The sequence below is a fragment of the Cardiocondyla obscurior genome, linkage group LG08 (assembly GCF_019399895.1).
Source record: "Cardiocondyla obscurior isolate alpha-2009 linkage group LG08, Cobs3.1, whole genome shotgun sequence".
NCBI classification, from domain to species: domain Eukaryota; kingdom Metazoa; phylum Arthropoda; class Insecta; order Hymenoptera; family Formicidae; genus Cardiocondyla; species Cardiocondyla obscurior.
In genome coordinates, this window is record NC_091871.1 from 7,753,257 (window position 1) to 7,772,802 (window position 19,546).

General features: G+C 36.7%; 2 protein-coding genes across 3 annotated transcripts; both read right to left on the reverse strand.

The window, feature by feature from the left end:
• Window positions 1-38: 38 nt before the first annotated feature.
• On the reverse strand, window positions 39-3,611 carry LOC139104727 (uncharacterized). 2 transcript variants are annotated; one of them, XM_070660398.1, is made up of 7 exons: window positions 3,469-3,611; window positions 2,072-2,815; window positions 1,942-1,959; window positions 1,386-1,646; window positions 1,022-1,174; window positions 827-932; window positions 39-308 (listed from the first exon to the last, which is right to left on the reverse strand). In XM_070660398.1, the coding sequence occupies exons 1-7, from the start codon at window positions 3,530-3,532 to the stop codon at window positions 158-160; spliced, it is 1,497 nt and encodes a 498-aa protein (XP_070516499.1). In that variant the 5' UTR covers window positions 3,533-3,611; the 3' UTR covers window positions 39-157. The 2 variants fall into 2 exon arrangements, with proteins under 2 accessions (XP_070516499.1, XP_070516500.1); XM_070660399.1 differs by lacking the exon at window positions 1,386-1,646.
• A 3,415-nt stretch (window positions 3,612-7,026) lies between these two features.
• On the reverse strand, window positions 7,027-14,422 carry LOC139104736 (FERM, ARHGEF and pleckstrin domain-containing protein 1-like; the record flags this gene model as incomplete). The annotated part of the gene is made up of 11 exons (XM_070660410.1): window positions 7,027-8,762; window positions 8,837-9,096; window positions 9,200-9,360; window positions 9,484-9,608; window positions 11,117-11,271; window positions 11,341-11,481; window positions 11,636-11,745; window positions 11,821-12,196; window positions 12,318-12,407; window positions 12,489-12,688; window positions 14,197-14,422. Coding segments are annotated over 11 exons (1,920 nt in total), but the record flags the coding sequence as incomplete, so codon positions are not given.
• Between the last annotated feature and the right edge of the window lie 5,124 nt (window positions 14,423-19,546).

The window sequence follows — 19,546 nt, forward strand, 5'->3', positions numbered from 1 at the left end:
CAACGAGATTAGGAAATAAATAAAGTGTAGGCCTTGAATTGTTGTATTACGTTTATGTTGAAATAGGCTTGTAATCACAGCTACGCACCTCCGTCGTTGAGACTTTTAATGAAGCAACCAATTTCCAAAATGCAGACGTGAAAATAAAATGTGTGGTTTACGTCGGAATTTTACCGGCTTTGACGGAGTAAGTACCTTTGCCGGTATTGTCTATGTTCACCGCACTACTACTGTAAACTCCTTTGGCATCGTCGACGGTACCACTCTGGCTCGCGCCTTCATCGGTGTCGCCGATACGGGTAAATATACTATAAACAAAATCGTACAATTATTTAAGAAATAATATTAATAACTTGGATAAAAATTTATTTTTAACGATGTATAATTTTAAGAGCGATTGTTGAGTAGTATTATTAACTGTGTTAAGTCAATGACGCTTATTTGGACTTACAATTATCAAGATATATTTGTTCAATAAATTATCGTGTCTTGGTGATTTCCATAATCGATCGTGGTTTAGGTATTATTAAGTGTATGACGAATAGAAGTTACGAAAACGTTTGGTCTCAAAAAACCTGTTCACCTTGAAATTTCTCTATTAAAAAAACTCGTCTATGTGGACTCATCGCAGACGAAATTTAAATATTATTATCTGATTGCCGAATAAGCGCGTCATTATTATTTTCCTCTTACGAATCAATTGCGAGGAATTGATACAAATTAATTTTTCAAGTTTTAAACAAATAAGATTAAAAAATAAGAATAACGGATTAAAATAGTTTCCAAATTTTATAATATATATATTTGCTTTTTCAACGATACTTACTCTACTCCCGGTCCGTGACCGGCGTGGCCTCCGTATCCTCCACTTCCAGCACCTGCATTGGCGTTTGCACTAGCTTGAGCACTAGCACTACCACTTCCAATTCCTCCTAAGGCATAAAGTAAGTACAATGTAATCAAAATCGTTTTCACTGATCGACATTGTCTAAATTATTATTTAATTTAGTATTTAAATTACCTTTATAACCTCCACTTCCACCATGCCCATGTCCGGAACCTAAATGTCCTCCTGCACCACCGTACCCACCACTTAAGCCTCCTCCATGACCACCTAAGGTTCCTCCATGACCACCGCCAAATCCACCGGTGCCGCCGTATCCACCGCCTCCATCTAATCGACATTATCGTTAGCTTAATCTTTCAATGTATTTTTTACATTATCTATATTAAATTAATATAAAAATAAAAATTTAGAAGAGATACTAATACGTAAAAAATAGTATAGTTTGAATTCTCAGAATTATTGGAGAAGCTATTAAGGTAACAAAAGTACATATTTTTTTTATCAGTTATATACATATAATTTTTAAACGTTTACTTACGTTCACCTCCATATCCACCGGTTCCACTTCCACCAAAACCTCCTGTGCTACCACTACCTCCGAAACTACCTGCATTAGAATTAGCTCCACCATAACCACCACCACCACCATGTCCTCCGAGGCCACCAGCGTGACCTCCGGAGCTACTTCCTCCAAAACTGCCAGCACCGGCACTACTTCCACCGTAGCTGCCGGCCCCAGACCCACCACCACCTAAACCTCCACTAACTTTTTCAATTCCGCCATTATGACCACCGTGATCTAAAAATGTATATTTTATATAAAGCTTTATAAAGTTTTTATTAAACCATGAAATTATTATTAATGTTACAGCAAAAGCTCGAGAAGCATTTGTTCTAAACTAACTCTATCATTTTTCAAAATTATCTTTTATCATTACATTCTGTAAAATTAAAATGCGAGAAAGCGAAGCTTATGCATATATAATTAATAAATGTTTTTAAGTATTGATAGTTAATTAATATTACACGTGTCCATATTTTTATTGCGTAAAATATTTGTGAACAAAATGCAAATACTTTTGTTTTAAACTTACCATTATAGCCTCCAAGTCCTGAAAAAATTTACGGAATATTAATTTCAGATAAAATTAATATATATTTCTATAGATGTAATAAATTGTTGAATTAATTACTCAAAATTAATCATAATAAAAAATAAATTACCATATCCACCGCTTCCTCCGTAGCCGCCGCCGCTTCCTCCATGTCCAGCACCACCGTGACTTCCTCCATACCCCCCACCGTGGCCGCCTCCAAAGCCACCGTGGCTACCTCCAAAATCGCCGTGCGAACCTCCTCCGTGACCTCCTCCATGGCCACCTCCGTGACCAAATCCTCCATGACCATCTTCTATGCCGCCACCAAAACCACCGTGGCTTCCTCCATGACCACCCCCGATTCCTCCGTGTCCACCTCCGATTCCTCCGTGACCACCCTCGATTCCTCCATGACTACCGCCGATTCCTCCGTGGCCTCCTCCGTGGCCACTGCCACCATATCCACCGCTTCCTCCGTAGCCACCGTGGCCACCTCCAAAGCCACCGTGGCCACCTTCAAAGCCACCGTGTGAACCTCCTCCGTGGCCACCTTCAAAGCCACCGTGTGAACCTCCTCCATGACCGCCTCCAAATCCACCATGACCACCTTCTATGCCACCACCATGGCCGCCTCCTCCATAACCACCCCCAATTCCTCCGTGGCCACCGCCACCGTATCCGCCGCTGCCTCCATATCCATTCGTCAGAGCCGAAGATTGTGCACCTGCTGAAGCACTACCGACGGCTTGAGAATTAGACTTGGAGAAACTGCTACCACCACCAACCGCACTTGCGCTAGCTGAACTGCTAGCACTGCTAGATGCGAATGAACCTCCGCCGCTGTAACGTTTCGCACGCCATAATTCAACTCCTGCAAATTATTAAATATTTTATTAAAATAATTCTTCTTTATATAGTGTTAATTTCCAAAATTTATAACTTAAAAATAATGTTTCAATGCGTATGAGAATTTAAATTGCATTTAAATCAAATGCTTGATTATCTTAGATCAGAGTTCAAGTATCTACAAACAGTATTTATCTACACGTGGCGACAACAAATTTTCGTATTCATAATAAGTTTGTTATCGATTTCTCATAAAAAGTTTCAACTTGACCGCTTTATATTTTTATGCTTTTCTTTTTTTTAAAGCAATTTCTCGCAAAACTGATATTGTATAGAACTATAAGACACTTACATTTACATTTACAATTACATTTTTAGACATACATATAAGCATTGCGTCACGAGAAGATCATCATCGTTTTACTAATGATAAAATTTTGGAAAATAATAGTTTAAATTAATATTTTACATATTACACACAGTGATCTGTAGATATTAATTTTACATGAGGTATAAATATGAAAACTATTTTATATGTATATTAAAAAAAAAAAAAAAAAAAAATACTTTTCCTCATTAAGCCAATAAAGACAATAGAGGCGAAATTTAATTTAATACAAGACAAAAGATGTTAGTAATGATGAAAAATTGTTAAGAAGTTACAAGAAAACAATTTACCTTGTGCTTGAATACATGCTGTAAATAAAATGGCCAAAAGACCGATCGCTCGATGCTGCCACATGATGATATCTGACTTCTAGCCCGAGCTGACCAGCTACCAAGTCTTTATATCTTGGCCTCCCACCCTGACCACTATTTCCTTCCTAAAACGCTGCTCCATTGAACGCAGGTTGTCTTGAAGAGCAACCAAAGCAAAAAATCCGTGGTGAAGGCTGAGGTAATCGTGTATATTATCGGCAATTCACCTGTGCGCCTTTGTATCTTCTTGTTTTAATTTTTCATCATATCGATCATCGATGAATTGGCACAATCCTAGAAAATACAACGTTCGACTTTAGACAATATTTTAATATGAACGCAGTAGAATTATTAATTAAAGTCATGTATATACAAATAAAATTAAATAATAAAATTAACGCCGTAGCATTGTCAATAGCATTAATTAATGCTGAAACAATGGATTGTACTTTTTAAAGAAATGTAAAAGAGGCAGAATGTTTTCCGTGAGATTATTTATAGTGAAAATATATTTACGTGATTAAAATGAACGAGCTTCTAGAAGGCCAAGCAGTATGTGAAGTAAAAAATGTAATCACGACGTCCAGCTAAGAGAATCGTAAAATAAAGATACTTTTTCCTGGTCAATGCAATTTGCTAATCTGCTAGGAAATTGTCGTGATTTACTATTGTTGCAAACGAGTCGTGTTAAATAAACGTTAAACATGTTTGGTCATTGACATTGTCAAGGGTTTATTCCCTGGTTGAATAGCTATTAGCATGACGCATCTAAGCCAACAACGTAAAACAGTTACGAAGGCCATTTGCACTCTCCAGCTTAGACTTATCGCACGAATCTCAATGTCATTTCACAGATTTATCACTTATGTCAATCGTTAATAATACATAATTAACGATACGTTCACTTTGTCACAGCAATCGCGATTTCCCTCTTTTTCACAAACTATTACATAAAGAAAAAGATGTGTAATTTCTCTAAAGAAAAGTTACTAAACATTAACACGGAATTCAATCTTATTCAATATTACATTTAATACTTTAATAAATTTTTTAAGAATAAAGGAACAGTTATATATATATTTTAAGTCGAGGGTAAAAAGTATAAATATCAAAGACTATATATATCCTTTTTTTTTTTCTGAAATACAATTTAAAATGTGAATCTAAAGTCGAGAAACCATATCTGTCTAACAAATCTGAATTTATGATTATCCGTTATAAGAATTATCTTACGAAGAGTTTATTTATACTTATAATTTGTTATTTGCATTATATGGAAATTCAAATTACGTCAAATACACGATTAGTAATCAAATTGGTTTTCAAATGGAAAAATAATCATAGATTCTTGTAGTATAACTTTACTATTACAATTAAACGAGCGTTCATTAATATAAACATATCATTCTTGTTAATATATCGTTCGTTTTATGCTAAGTATGCAATTTGGTAAATATGTAAATTATTGCGCCGAGAAAATATCAAAAAATCCCAATGACGGCAGTCACGACGTATCTCGCTTGATTATTTCATTATGCTTTAATTTTTTTAAGCAGATTAGAGGATTTGTACTTCCCCCCGTTTAATTTTATTTAAATCATTAAAAAAAAAAGAAGAATTAAATCGTGGAGACAGAACGTGTTCGAAATTCCCAGAAGATAATAATTCAGAAAGCAAAAATGATTATTCCGACTAAATATCGCATTTCCTTAATAAAGATTTATGAATTTAAGATTAATTCATGGTTACTTCGCGTTGTGCAAAATCACGTGATCGCAGATAATATTTCATAAAAATTATGATAAATGCAAATCGATTATAAGAAATTTGCAGTACTACGTGCAGAGCTGCCGATAAGGTTTTCAGAATAAATAGTGTTTTATCCATCGCGGATGTAAAAAAAAAAAACAAACCCCTGCACTTTATGTATTTTTACGATAATTTAATTTACATGCGTGCGCTTTAACGATTTGTTTTTTCGCAAAATGTGCATTACATGAAGTCATATACACTTGTACAGATTAAAAACGTGTTAATAGCGGTAATAGCTCGGTAGAAAAAAAAAAGAAAGAAAAAAAAACTTCTTCCTCAACTTTTTTTTTCTATTTAAAAATATTACTATACGTCTGTGTTACGCGTCTCATTTGAGACCTAAATAAATGCAATCTAAATAATGCAATCAGCCTCATTGTTTATGATGCACGCCGATGATCGGTCGAGGATGTATTAAAAATGCAAATTAATAATTGTTAGGAAGTCATGTTTCGTCCTTGCAACTTACGGGAAAATAGGAATTATAATTTTTACAGTACCGAGTTATGAGCATTTAATGCCAGAGCTGGTATGTCCACTGCTACTTTACATACATACATTTTACGTTCACTCTGTTATAGATCTATACTAAAATATCGATCCTCGTCTACTTTTTTCCAACGTTTATTTGAGATCCCAAAATCCCATTACGATTAAAGCATTAAACGAAAAATTGTAACCTTGATTGCTTAACTAACGGTGGAACTTGCAAAGAAAAAAAAGCCAGTATCCAAGATTTGTTTAATATTCAATTTGCTCGATAACGGAAAAAAGGGTAAAAGTATCAGCTGGCGCTCTAGAACAAGATACACGGCCTTCCTCTCGAGATTACTACGATTCGGCTTCTATCTCGCGTGTCGGGTTTCAATGATTATTCATGAGCACGTGAACGGCTCGTTAGATTACCGCTTGGCGATCTTCCGCTCTTCTCGAAGAGATATCGTAATTACGAAAGAAAAAGAAAAAAAAAAAGCGCACTTACGATACCAAAACTCATTAAGTTCATTACCGGCTCGTAGAGCAGACCAGTTTCAGCATACATTACAAGCTGGCTGTTTTTTCTCACGTTTGACGCATAACACGCGATTTACGAGTGACGCGATGCAGCCGAAGTATTTTCGAGCCGCTTGTAAAGATAAATATGCGGCTACATTAGCGGGATCATTACATTTTTTTTTAATTTTTTTTTTTCTATTTTCCTTACCTTGTTACAGGTATCGCTCGTGTGGAAAGACCGCTTCCCACGAATCGTCGTAAAGAAAAGCGTCATTTCCCCCAGGAGATTAAGTTTCAGTTTTGCGGAGTGAGAACAGTGAGATGTTTGAAGTCAGGATGTCGCCTTCGCCGTCCATGATAAATCTGTATTAATTTATCCTCGAATTTTTCAGTGTCGAGACTACGAAGGAAGCAACAGGAAGAAGCAGGAAGAGACAAGAATTTAGAACAAGTGAAGAACACCTGGAAATGGCCGCTGTTGAGACGGAGCGCCGTTCCCGCCCGTCACCACCATCTTTGAACGACAGCGGAAAACTCAAACTGCATATTCAATGGTAATGGAACCAATGGTAAGTTAGCCAATGCTTAACATTTCTGTTACCATCGCGGAAAAGCAGCAGCAATAAATTTAATTTAATCTAACACAATTTTTTTTTAATAGAATTGTTTCATAATCGGACTGTCTAAAAAATAGTTGCTAGAACGAGGAAGAAATAATTGTAAATGCAATTTGACTGATATATATATATATATATTTATTACAGCAAACATGATAGAAATAATACATAATTATAATATTCACTTATTACATTATAAAATTGTCCTTTCGGCGTTACATTTTTCTTTTAAACAAGATATTTCTTTTAAACGACAAATATCTCATATGTATAATACTTATATGTATTATACATATGAGATATTTGTCGTTTAAATATATTAGCTTATTAAAGCATTATTATTAATGCTTTAATAAGCTAATATATTTAAATTTGTTTTTATTTGCAAATATATATTTGTTAGATCGTTGAACACTCAGAAAGCATTGTACATCAGACGCTCAACAAGGCAAAGGAGTTTGACTATAATGTCACTTACTTTCAATAATATTCCTACGCAGATAGTTTATATAAAATGTCAATTAAGCTTTCATTTTAATTACGATTTTTTTAGTTAGGGCAATATGCATTATCTTATAAGAGATTTCTTTTTTAACTTTCTTTTTACGCAGAAATTACATCATAAATTAATTCTATAAAATGCAATGGCACTATTTATTAAAACTCAGACCTATTTCTTTACAGTTACGATCTATAATATAAATATTTTAACATTCTATACAATTTGCAAATACAAATTAGGCCGTACAAGAGAAAGAACATTAACAAACTTATCGTCTTATTTGAAATTACTATAAACTTGATTCGATTATAAAATTGGTCCAATATTAATACTATATTAGTATAATTCTTGATAACTTTTATTAAATCTCGTCGTTCTTAAGTCATAATAAAATGTGTCTCAAAAATGCATCATTAATTTTAATATATCTGAATGTAATTTTATTAGTATGTATTATATTCATTTTATACTGGAGATGATAATAACGCAATAGCAATCAATTACATATAATGAATACATTTACAAACAGAACTTTCGTTCTTAAAAGGTAAAACGTTTCAAAATATATTATTTAATATTATATTGCTATAACCATTGCAACTTATCCATGCAACTATCACCTAATAAAGAACAAATATAAAAAAGCTTTACTTTAAAAGTTCTAAACGCGATATTAATTAATATTGGTAAATATTATATTTACATTGTTAAAAAATTTTTTTTTTGTTTTAGTATCCTTCTCTTTCAACGAATAACATTCTCCATAAATTTAACGTAACATCGAGATTCCTGTCATCCGTTTATATACATTGCAATGCCATTTTTTCAGTTTATATTAAAAGCATAAATCACATATCAAAAAGTTTTACAAACAATTTATACAAAAAGAATCTCTGTTATATTTTCAAAATTATAAAGCTTTCTTTGGAAGAATGATTTAAATCTATAAAAATACAGTACTTACAAACCATCAAGGATTAAATATTTCGACTTTAAGTAAATGCTTGCTATTTTTTACTTTAGCAGAATAGCTTAAGAATAAAAAATGTAATAAAAATAAGTTGTTTTTCCTGAAAGCCATATACGATCCACTTTCATTTGAAGAAATATTCAAAATTAATTATGTCTCACTTTTGATTTCATATGTAAGGCCAAAGATTTAGATCGTTTTATTTTATATTATTTTAAAATCACGTACCGTAGCACATCTCCATATCTTAACAAATATTCTTTCTTAACAATTGTTTTATTAAATGTGCATAGATTTCACTCAGTATTCTTCTTTTCCGTTCATACTAGCGGGCATGTGACTCTGTTGAGTTGCACTTCGAATAACTTCGATCCATCTAGAAAGAAATTTGTTTAGATTTTTCATAAATTATAAGATTTTAAAATTGTACAGACTCTCGGGGACATTTACCTTCCAAAAGTATAATCACTTTCCGCCCGAAAGAAATATACATGGCTCTTGAATTGTAATTTAAATACAAAATCCTTGTTGATGCCATCTTTTTCCGATGGTGTAGATACCGTATATCCTAATAATGGCAAGCTAGCCAATGGAAAGTCGTCTTGATGAGATTTGTAGAAGAATAAGCAAAAATTCGTAAATACCACCCAAAGCTTTTGCCAGCCATTGCTGTTCTTGAACTTCCTTAAAAGAAATCCACTAAGCTGATTCTGAAACAATAAAGAATATAACAGATATCATAATCCATTTTTATATTAAATATTTAAATGTATGAACAATTCATAAATATTATTTAAAATTTAAACTACGTACTTGAAATGCTCGTAGCTGATCGCTGTAACTAATACTTGTATTACGATGCCAACAAACGTGTATAGCAGTATTACTACGTTGCGAGGCTTTTGCACCTCCGCAACTAGTACGATCTACTTCTAGTCCTACTCCGTCACCCACTTCATCGGCTGAACCTAGAACTTTTGCGTACAGACAAAATTTACAAGTCTTTCATTAAAGAAAAAGTTAAGAATAAATAATATAATATTTTGCTTGATTTTTTAACTTAACTTCTCTTTGATATTACTGATAAAGTTACTCACTGCAAGATTTTAAACTTAAATACGGCATTTTTGCGTCCGATGCATCGATCTGTATTATAGCCATATTCAAATCTTCTATCCACCTTTCTTTTTCTTCCTCGTTACTCGCAGCAACTGTCAATGACCTGTAAAAATACAATTATTTTAATTTTGTAAATTCTTTTTGTTACCGTCATTATATTTCTAATTTCTGTTCTTTAATATATTTTTACTTTAACACTCGTTTATGCTTGCCCAAGTTAAAGTCAGAATCGCACTGATGGCTGTTATTAATAGCACGCGTGCTTCAATAAAATCAGTTTAGCTAGTTGACTTCTCAATAACGATACGGCCTTTTAACAACTACTTAATATCATTAATTTTATTTTATTTTACTTTAATATTTTATTACAACTTCTCATTCTATCTATTATATTGCCGTTTATTAATATTATATACATTTCTTTTTGTTACAGAATCGATACCGTACAATATTCGTACAGTATGAATTGTATAAAGGTAAGAGAAAGAGAGAAAGAGACGGAGAGATAGCCGGGGCGGCGGTGTGGCGGTGAGGGGAAGGTAAGCGGCGGAGTGGGGGAGCCGCGTACGTGCCGCGCGCGAGCTCTCTCTCTGTCCTTCTCCAGCGGTCGAACTAAACGCACGTGTATACAAGAGCCGCGCTACGCATGTACGTAGCAACCACGTTGTCCGTATAAGTAAGTTAAATCCTTACGATCATGATTCTTTGAGGCAAAGTATTATATAGATAATTTTAACTAATTATCCGGGCTCTTGTTGCAGGTGACGGCAGCGCGAGGACTGGAGGTCAGAGAGTCTCCGAAAGGAAGCTGGTCACCCAGGAAGGAGGTCCGATGTTCTGAGAGGAGGAGGAGGCCTCGGATAGGCATCGCGCAACCACGGAGCATCCCCAAGGGTAAGAATCCCTCTTTTGATACGCAAAACTAGCAGCGTGTCGCAATGGAAAATTTTATTTTTCATCAAGTATTTGTGGCATCGCTACGATTAAATTATATGTTTCTTTCTGTTATAGATCGACGTAGCTGCATCTACCGGTCATCAACGAGTGTCGTTACCGCCGATATTAATTATTACACGAACCGCAGTCGGTTCGTCGGTCGTTCCGGGAGTGCCGCTAGTTTTCGGGCCGTGTTTTTACAATGATTTCTTTACGGGAGTGCCGAAAAATAACGCGCGATAGTGTTTAATAATTTTCGCGAATTGTAACTTCACCCGGTCGCGTTCGCGAGTTACTTGTGCGCGGAAGGATGACTCGTCACACAAACTGAGAGGAGGAGCAGGCCTCGGATAGGCATCCTGCATCGGCGGAGCAACTCTTAGGTGAGCATCAATTTATTAAATAAAATCTTTAATAAAAAAAACCTTTACCTTTTTTTTTTATTAAATTAATTAACTGATATATCGTCATGTCTACATTAATTTTTTTCTCTTTATGTTTCAGCCACCGGCAGAAATCGACAACTCCGCTGATGCTCATGCAGATCGGTGAGTCGCAACATTTCTTTTTGTAATTTGGATGGGATTTCTTAAAAAATAGCATGCGCGTAGCTCGCGCATGGTTTCATCTAGTATATAATAATATATAATGTAATTCAGAGCATTCGCTACTCACTGATTTCCTTGTCCGTCGATAATAAAGGCGAAATCCGTTCCAGTTTTATTATCCGCGTCTCGAATTTTCATTCCTTTCAATGGTAATTGACCGTGCACGCGGAAACATTGCGTTGGTTGTTGCGTACGGAATGTATACAGTAACACATCCGAGAACTGTAATAATCAATGAGATATTAATTAAATTGCTATCATTGATTAATAAGAAATATTTAGAACACTTACCAAAAAGAACATACGTTGCTGGAAACCTTTACGGCTATATTTTTGTAAGCACCCTTGTCTGATAAATCTTCGGCCTTCTTGAACTAGATTATCAAAGCCGGTAATATCTCTTTGCATTTCACATAATTGTACCAGATTTTCCTGTAATAATAAAAATAATTAAAAATAGTCAAGATTGAAATTGATTAACTAATTTTAATAAAAAAAAAGAAAAAAACCAATATTCCTACGGTCAATTTGTTACGGTCAAGAATATTTTTATTTTAAATAATAATAATTGAAATAACTTTCTCACTGCTTGATTTATAATCGTAAGGCCTTCGAGCAACGTTTCGCCAAGTCTGTCTCTCGCCGCCAAACAATCCTCGAAATCGGTATGATCCTTTGGATAATGATCCAATAGTCCTGAAAAAAATATTACGTTCAAAAATTATGAATTATCGCGCACATATGTTACGAATCTAATTTGCTGATACTTACTATCGATAATACTGTTATAATGTAGCAATCGTTGTAAAGGTTTTAAAAGAAATGAAGTCAATGGTAGGTAGCAATGCTTCTGCGACTCAAAGTCGCGGCAGAGTTGGTCGAAGCGTCGCGACGTTCGCATCGAGTATTCCATTTTCTCCAACACCGGGATCAGGTTCTCCAGATATTGGTCGTAGAGAGGCAGGACGTTCAAAAGTGTGTTGTACAAAAAGTCACCGATATTGTGACGGGCGTTGCTCTCCCATCGTGCCAGTCGTGCCTCCATTTCTTGAAGGCAGGGTCCGTGTGCGTCGGCAAGTAGCTCGATTAGAGAGACCACCGACTCTCCTTCTAGCGCAGCTTCTCGAGAAACTTCTTCGCGGAACCACTGCACATAAATACAAGTTGCGACTTAAAATTTGTGAGTCTTCTTTCTGTCTCCCTGGATTTATCGTTCTTCTCGTTTCACCTTTGTTTTCCAAGCTTTGAAAAGGCGCACTTTTACTTACCACATTAATAACGTCCAAGTCCTTCTTGTAAGTTCGTTCTGTCATGAGGAGCTCCTTGGCTATGTAATACGCTTTGTCGGTTGGCCATCTCTGAAAAATAATAATTCTTAGTCGCTGTTCCCAGATAGTTATCATCGGAACGATAACTGTATTATTAAACGGCAAATCTACCTTAGTTTTTCGAACTTCCGCTTCCTCCGCTTCTCCGTTTCGTACATTCTTCACGGGGCTGAGATCCGGCGAATTTACGCTCGCATTGTTCACCTCGAGTGCGCCGTTCGTCGTTCGCTTATCCAGCGATTTTTCAGCAGCGTACACAGAATTATTGTTCTCCCGTTGATTAGATATTTCCTGCTTTTCCGCTTGGACATCTATAATGGATAAATATCGGTTAAGCGATCCCGGAAGATACAGACGTTTCGTTGAACATGGAAAATAAAAGAAAGGGATAAAACTAGGGTGGAAACATTTGAAGGGATGATAAAACGCGGTATTATATATATATAATATATATGTAGGCACGCATGCTCTAGTGCACTATCTATAATTATTCCTCCTTTCACTTTGAATTGCTGCAGAATCGGAAATAAATACTGATGGCTCAAATAAAGTTTCGGGAAAATTATTCGATGAATCGGTGGCATAACAAGTGTCTGCAAAATTTATATTAATTTTATATAAGTCTACAATTATTCCCGATGTACTAACGAACATCGAGAAAATTGCGAGTAAGAATATATTTTATTCTTACTCGACGAGATTAAACTCTCGGTATCTTTGTCGCAGTTCTTGCTCCGAGAGCTCTTTCTTATTTTATCATTATCAGTTTTACGATATTACATGATAAATGCAAATACAGGAATGTACTCTAAATAAAAGCGCATAACGTTCCGTGACTAGCTTCGTAAATCTTAGTAGGATACGTGCTTGCTAATTTAAAAATAAAATTTAAAAAAAATAGAAAAACTGATTTTATCCGATCTCGTTCGCGCAGATCGTGATAAATGCATAGGCAACGATGCAAGAGAGTGAGTGCAGATAATGTCGATCGAAGCTGTTTCTATAAACAAATAATATAACAAAGCCAGCGTATGCGGTTTCATTCCCACGTAAATTCATGCCCAAGCACGTCTATCAAGTGGCGTACACGAAATAACAAGCCGACTAATAAAAGCGGCGATTAGATGTCGGATGTAGATTAAACATTAAGAGTCCGTAACAGTAATATGCATTGTTTCACTGACGTAAAATCGCATGCGGAAGTAAGGAGCGTCGACGATGAGAGGGGATGCGCGATATTCACGAACGGAAATTCTTCGGCAACGAGAGAATGTCCGATCGAGCATTGATTCCCACCGCGAAAGGAGGGCAGAGTTTAGTGAACAGAAACGTGTATGCGGTAACAGCTAGGAGTAAGCTTTATTTCGCCTGCACTTTGCGCCGGCTGGCAGTGACACAAAGATCATTCATTCAAGTACGAAGTGCGGGCCGATAACGCATTTGCATGAATCTCCCAGAGCCTTGAAAATGTACTCTTTCCCTGGCCTTTAAGCGCTGCGCGATAATCAATTGATATCCTCCAAGTAAATTGCACGACTTCGAGGACACTTTGCTACTTTTTAACCTCGATTTCAAAATAGATTACGCTTTTTAATTTATCCCCCTTCTTCTTTTTCTCAATTAAAATTCGAAGCTGCTACACGCTCAAATAAAGAGTGAGTACAGATTCATTTAGCAAATTATGCAAATGCGACAGAGAGCCCGGGCTAAGCGGGAATTCGTGCCACTTGAGCAAAACGTGTATATCGTGAAACAATGACGTAGATAAAGAAATCGTAATATTCACAATTAAGACAGGCATTATTAGGGGATTACTCACACGTAATGTCATCCGTGTCGAACGACGAATCCGGCATTGCGATAAAGAGATACGGTATAAAGAAAGAAAAAAAATAGACAGAGAGAAAACGAAGATAGGCCACGTTGTATACGATGATGAAAATAGAAATTTGACGTACGATTCGCCAAAATAAAAAATTTATGAACAAAACGGGGAGGGAAGAATAAAAAAAAAAAGCAACGCTTACGAATCTCTGTCGGACCCGAAATTAAAATGTCAATCTGATGAGGCCACACACACGTGGACGGATAATAAAAAAACCTGGACGGACGGGGGGGAGAAAACCAATATTCATACGAAACGAAAAAGATAAAAAAAAAAATTAATAAATTGAAAGAAAAAACTAACTAAACGAACGCTCTCTTGTCCAGAGAACCAAAGTGAAATTACTGACGCAGATCCGACGTTGTGACTTTGTATATAATTTATTATTATCATAATTAATGTATCAATAATCAATGTACAATAGATTCCCTACGCTTGGAGTACCGCTCTTTCGTCCTTTGGACGCCGGTAATTCCCCCACGTCCCTCCATCGAGCTGTGCCACGATAAATATCATTCGAACACAATTGATCTGTATACTATCGACCGACGAGGCGGCGCATCTCAACCGGGGGAATCACCGCGTAAAACAGATATATTTTTTTTCTTATGTATATATATATATTTATTTATATATATATATATATATATAGCGTTAACAAGTACGGTATATCGATAAACGATCAAAAAGTGTTACATAAATTACAAACGAGGGATAAGGATGGGAAAGGGGGAGGCGTTACGCCGATACAACGGACACCTCGACGTACGTGTATCCTGCTCTAATTATCTTGTCCACCGCTTTTCGTTCCGACCATTAAATCAGGTTCTAATTGTACGCAGATTATATGTACCTACACATGCATACGCGTGTGTGCGCGTGCACGTGTACAGAGTGTCCTATCGCCGCCAATTGCCATCTCAGCTATAACATAAATACAACTGTAGACTAATCGAGAAGAAACGAATATTGTAGAGTTGAAACAATTGACGCAATTATAGGAATTATCTTTTATATTGTTCAGGGGAAAAAAAATCGTCCCGAAAGAGAGAGTGAGAAAAACAAAGATCGATTTCCTCTCTCAACGTTTTCTTTTTTTTTTTTTTTTACTCCGATAAAATGTCAATTTATTCTTTAATGAAAAGAAAGACTTCCAACCGAGCTGTCAAACGGTAAAAAGCGAGATATCAAATGCGAAGACACTCGGTAGCGATAGGGCATCCCGTACACGGACGTCGTATATTTCGAACGCTCACAAATCGAAGCAAAAGTCAGTTGACACGCGAGTAACGTCGTCTTTGCAGACCGGAAACGGAAGATGAGCGAGCTCGAAGTTACGTTGGGACGACAACGGCGTGTAATTACCGTCCAGTCGATGATTCTCTCAAGGACTCTTTTTATTGCTAGTCTGGTAAGCCATTGGAAGAGACGAAGCGTATTTAAATAGTCAAAAAGTGACGCGAAAATCAGAAAAATACGAACTGGACAAGAAACTGGAAGACAAATAATAATTTTCGACAAAGTACACCGCGTGGCGTGAAACGAACAACTTTCGCGAGTCTACGAGGACGTCATATCGTTATTAAAATCGACAGTCTTATAAAAACGTTTGACACTGAGAGATCAAGGTGTAAAAAACACAATGCTTACATCGTAATTTGCGACGACATAGAAAAAATTGTCGGCTATATATATAAATGTCGAGTTTTATTCCTGACGAGATTTAAAGTCAAATAACGTCTGGACACGCGACAAATATCCTCAACAAATATCCGAATCAGAGTAGAAAGAGTTTCCGTAAGAACAGCTAATGAACGGCTTATTCGTAAACATTTGTTACAAATCTACAACTGGCCAACTTTATCCCAAAATTTGTGGAAATTGGACCACATTAACACCCACAGCTTGTAAAATTAAATGCGTTATACTTGCATGCACAATAAGATCTGTAAAAGTAAAACAAACAAAAAAAAAAAAGAAAAAGAAAACCTTAAAGTCAGTTTAATTGTTTCCTCTCTGATTGCGATGAATTCATTTGCGGAATATTTGGCACTATAATAGTTTGAAAAATGTTTCTCGCCGTAGTTATCAAAATGATTATCGGTTCTATGAACGATGAGTACAAAGTGCGCGCTAACAATTAATGTGTGAACGAACAATGCCAAAAAAATACGAACTTTTTCGATTCCGTAAACTTTATAAACGACCAGAAGTATTAGGCAAAATTTATCTTATTTTTTTAATCTTTTTTTATTTTACAAACTTCAACATATAATTTGAATAATACCCGAGCGTTATGAAAATTAGCGTTTGAATTTTTCGCCAGAGATTTATTTCTTTATTCGTATTTTAATGATCTAATGCGAGCTCTGAAATTGAAAGAGAAAGTTTTCAATCTGTGTACTTTCCTTTTTTTTTTTTGAACGCAAAGAATGATACAGATTTAAATTTCTTAACAAATTCTAAACAAAGTGGATTGCAGTCACAATGAATTCTTTAATTTCAGAACAAAATCTGGCCAAATTACGAATTATTATTAACCCTGTTATCATTAACCCTGTATTGCACGACTTTTGCTTCTTACGAATCGACTTTGTAAATAGAAACTAGCAGGCGTATGTAAAGAAAATGATATTCTACATGTTTCCTGTAACAACTTGCTCGCGACGTTAACTAAAACGATCTTTTAGAATATTCGTAGCGGGACCAAATCCATTGTATCATTGTTCAGAATTTTTACCTGTGTCGGACGTGATGCAATATAGGGTCAACTATTTATAACATATGTCTATTGTGAGTTTCTCTGCGACTGACTACTCGATACATAACAGTCGTTCGGCTGTCACGCTCGGGTTATATTTAATATATTGATCCCCTGAACCACTATCGAGATACGATATTGAGAAGCACGGAGGATAATTTTTTTTAGAAATTCAGTAAAAACAAGGGAAATATACGGGATAATATCCATCAATTACGAACTTTTCGTCCCAGGCATCAGGCATTATTGCTAAGTTCGTGAACATTCGTATAAATGTCAACTATGGTAACTTGACTTGTCGGGAGGGGCAGGGGAAGAGGGTGGGAAGATTCACAAAAGAAAAATACCTACGTTCGAACACCGAGAGAGATTTAAACAATTTTCAATCGTCGACACGTTCAGCGTCATTCTTTCGCGAGCAGTATCTCCGAAAATTTCAAGTACAGAAAAGAGCGTCGAGATATTCCCGGCTAAAGTACGATATTTTAAAGTGTCGTGAATTGTTTATATCTATCTCAGGTGTATCCTTTTCCACTGGGAAGAGAATGGTACAAGCTTCGAGTGTAGGAGGATTGGGACGGAGAGCCGAGGTGATCTCTTACGGTGTCCATACACATATACTGTACGGTGATAAAAATTACATTCGATTGAGCGTAGTAGGGTGATCGAGAACGGGCTTTACACAATTGATTGGGGGGGTTGAACGTGACGAGATATCGTGACAGGTGGCAAAATACGTTCGTGATTCGTGACAGGGGCGCTACGTAATGGTTCCAAAGGTTCCTAAATAGTTAATAATTGACGTAGAAGTATGCGTGTTGCGTGTATGTCGTGTATGTATTATGTATGCGTGTAAATAACGGTAAATAAAATGCGGGAACGTTCAGTACCACGCTGCAACTAGAGATGTGAGTTTGACGATCGCGTTTCATCTACTTCTCCGTTCGAGTAGCGATAGAGAAAATATTTTTCACAGATTATCGTCCTTCGTTTCGCTATTACTGCTCGAGGCCGCGCAAAGCGGCCTCGGGACTGCTCTATTTCGGCATGCGGAGAGACGTTGCAGTTGATTCGCGAATACTCTGCCGCTTTAATTATTCAATGCTTCTGACGCCCCGACGAGACGCCTCGCGTCTTCTATTTCCCTCTCGTTTTTTCTCAAAGGCTTTTCGATAGATAAGGTACCTCGTGCCCGTACCGATCTTCGGGGGAGTTATCCTTCGTAAAAAAAAAAAATCTGTAGCGTACCATCAATGACGTGCCATATCACGATCGTTCGATTAATGAATTTCGCATGAATGAAAGTCACATCTCTACGCACGTTCTAGGTAGGAAGGCAAGAACAGTAGACTGTTTTTTATATATATATATACAAAACTAATACGAATAATGCAGAAATGTGAGGGGGTGATTCGCTTTTCAAGGATAAATTGCTCGAAACTACAAAAGTCAATCGGTGAAAACTCTTCGGGCTTATCTGATGCGATGCCGCGAATATATACAACCGGAGTACGTGTCGCGCAAATGACGTAATTACTTTATTAAAAGGATATAAAAATCGCGACTTTAACGACGGCGCTGAGGCGCGAGTTTCTAGAAGATCTAATTGCAACGATCTAAGAGTGCAATGCGGATGTATTAATAAACATTTTGCGGATATCTCGGGCGCACACGAAAGTCCGGTGTAGGACCGAACCTCGTACAGCGAAAATATCCTCGACGTTTATTTCTTTCTTTCATCGAAGCAACGTGACAATTTTCAAAATAAGTACCATGGGGTGATTGAGGAAAATTAGGTGCGTCTAAGTTCTAAGGGCAGATAGATCTCGCTACGGAGTAGAATTAACGGGAAAGAGAGACATGCCAAAAGAGAGAGAGAGAAACTGGATAACGAAGGTAACCCAACCCACGCGAAAACGGAATCGCGAAAGGGTCGGCACGTTTCAATTCGCACAGACGGAACGCCTATCCTCGATCTGTCTTTCGAGGATACGGAAGAAAAATGTGGAGCTTCGTGGCGCTTCTGTACACTCGGGGCAAACTTGGACGTATATAATATACATTGCCCAGATATATATACATTGATGGTATTAATATATTTATATAAGTATTACACACCCCCTAATAATAGTCTTTACATTGAAGAGTATTTTATTTTACTTTTCTTACGCTGCGGTAACGAGAGAGAAAGAAAGAGAGAGAGCACAGTGCTTCCTACCTCCCTCACGATCGTATGTGAAAGTGTCGCGGGAGAGATCAAACGATTGCAGGGCGTTAACATTCGGGGTAATTGCAAGAGAATGAAGAGGCAGGGGACGCACGGGGATTTTCGGTCTTTTGCGCTCGCGTTTCGTACTCTCTTTATCTTATCAACGGTCCGTACTCTTTGTCTTATCGCGATCCTCCGATGCGTGCGGCCGCGCGTTTGCTTCGCGCGAGGCCGCACTGCCGTGTAGCGTGGTACTTTCCTAGCCTGAACAGTGTGCGGTGTAGGGCTTCCCGCTCAACGTGGGTACAGCGGTA

Excerpts from the sequence above, each read along its gene's own strand:
- LOC139104727 (XM_070660398.1), bottom strand. The coding sequence starts at position 3,532 with ATGTGGCAGCATCGAGCGATCGGTCTTTTGGCCATTTTATTTACAGCA. Across the intron at positions 933-1,021 it reads TGGAAGTGGAGGTTATAAAG|GAGGAATTGGAAGTGGTAGT; the intron begins GTAATTTAAATA and ends TTTATGCCTTAG. Across the intron at positions 309-826 it reads GGTCACGGACCGGGAGTAGA|TATATTTACCCGTATCGGCG; the intron begins GTAAGTATCGTT and ends TTTTGTTTATAG.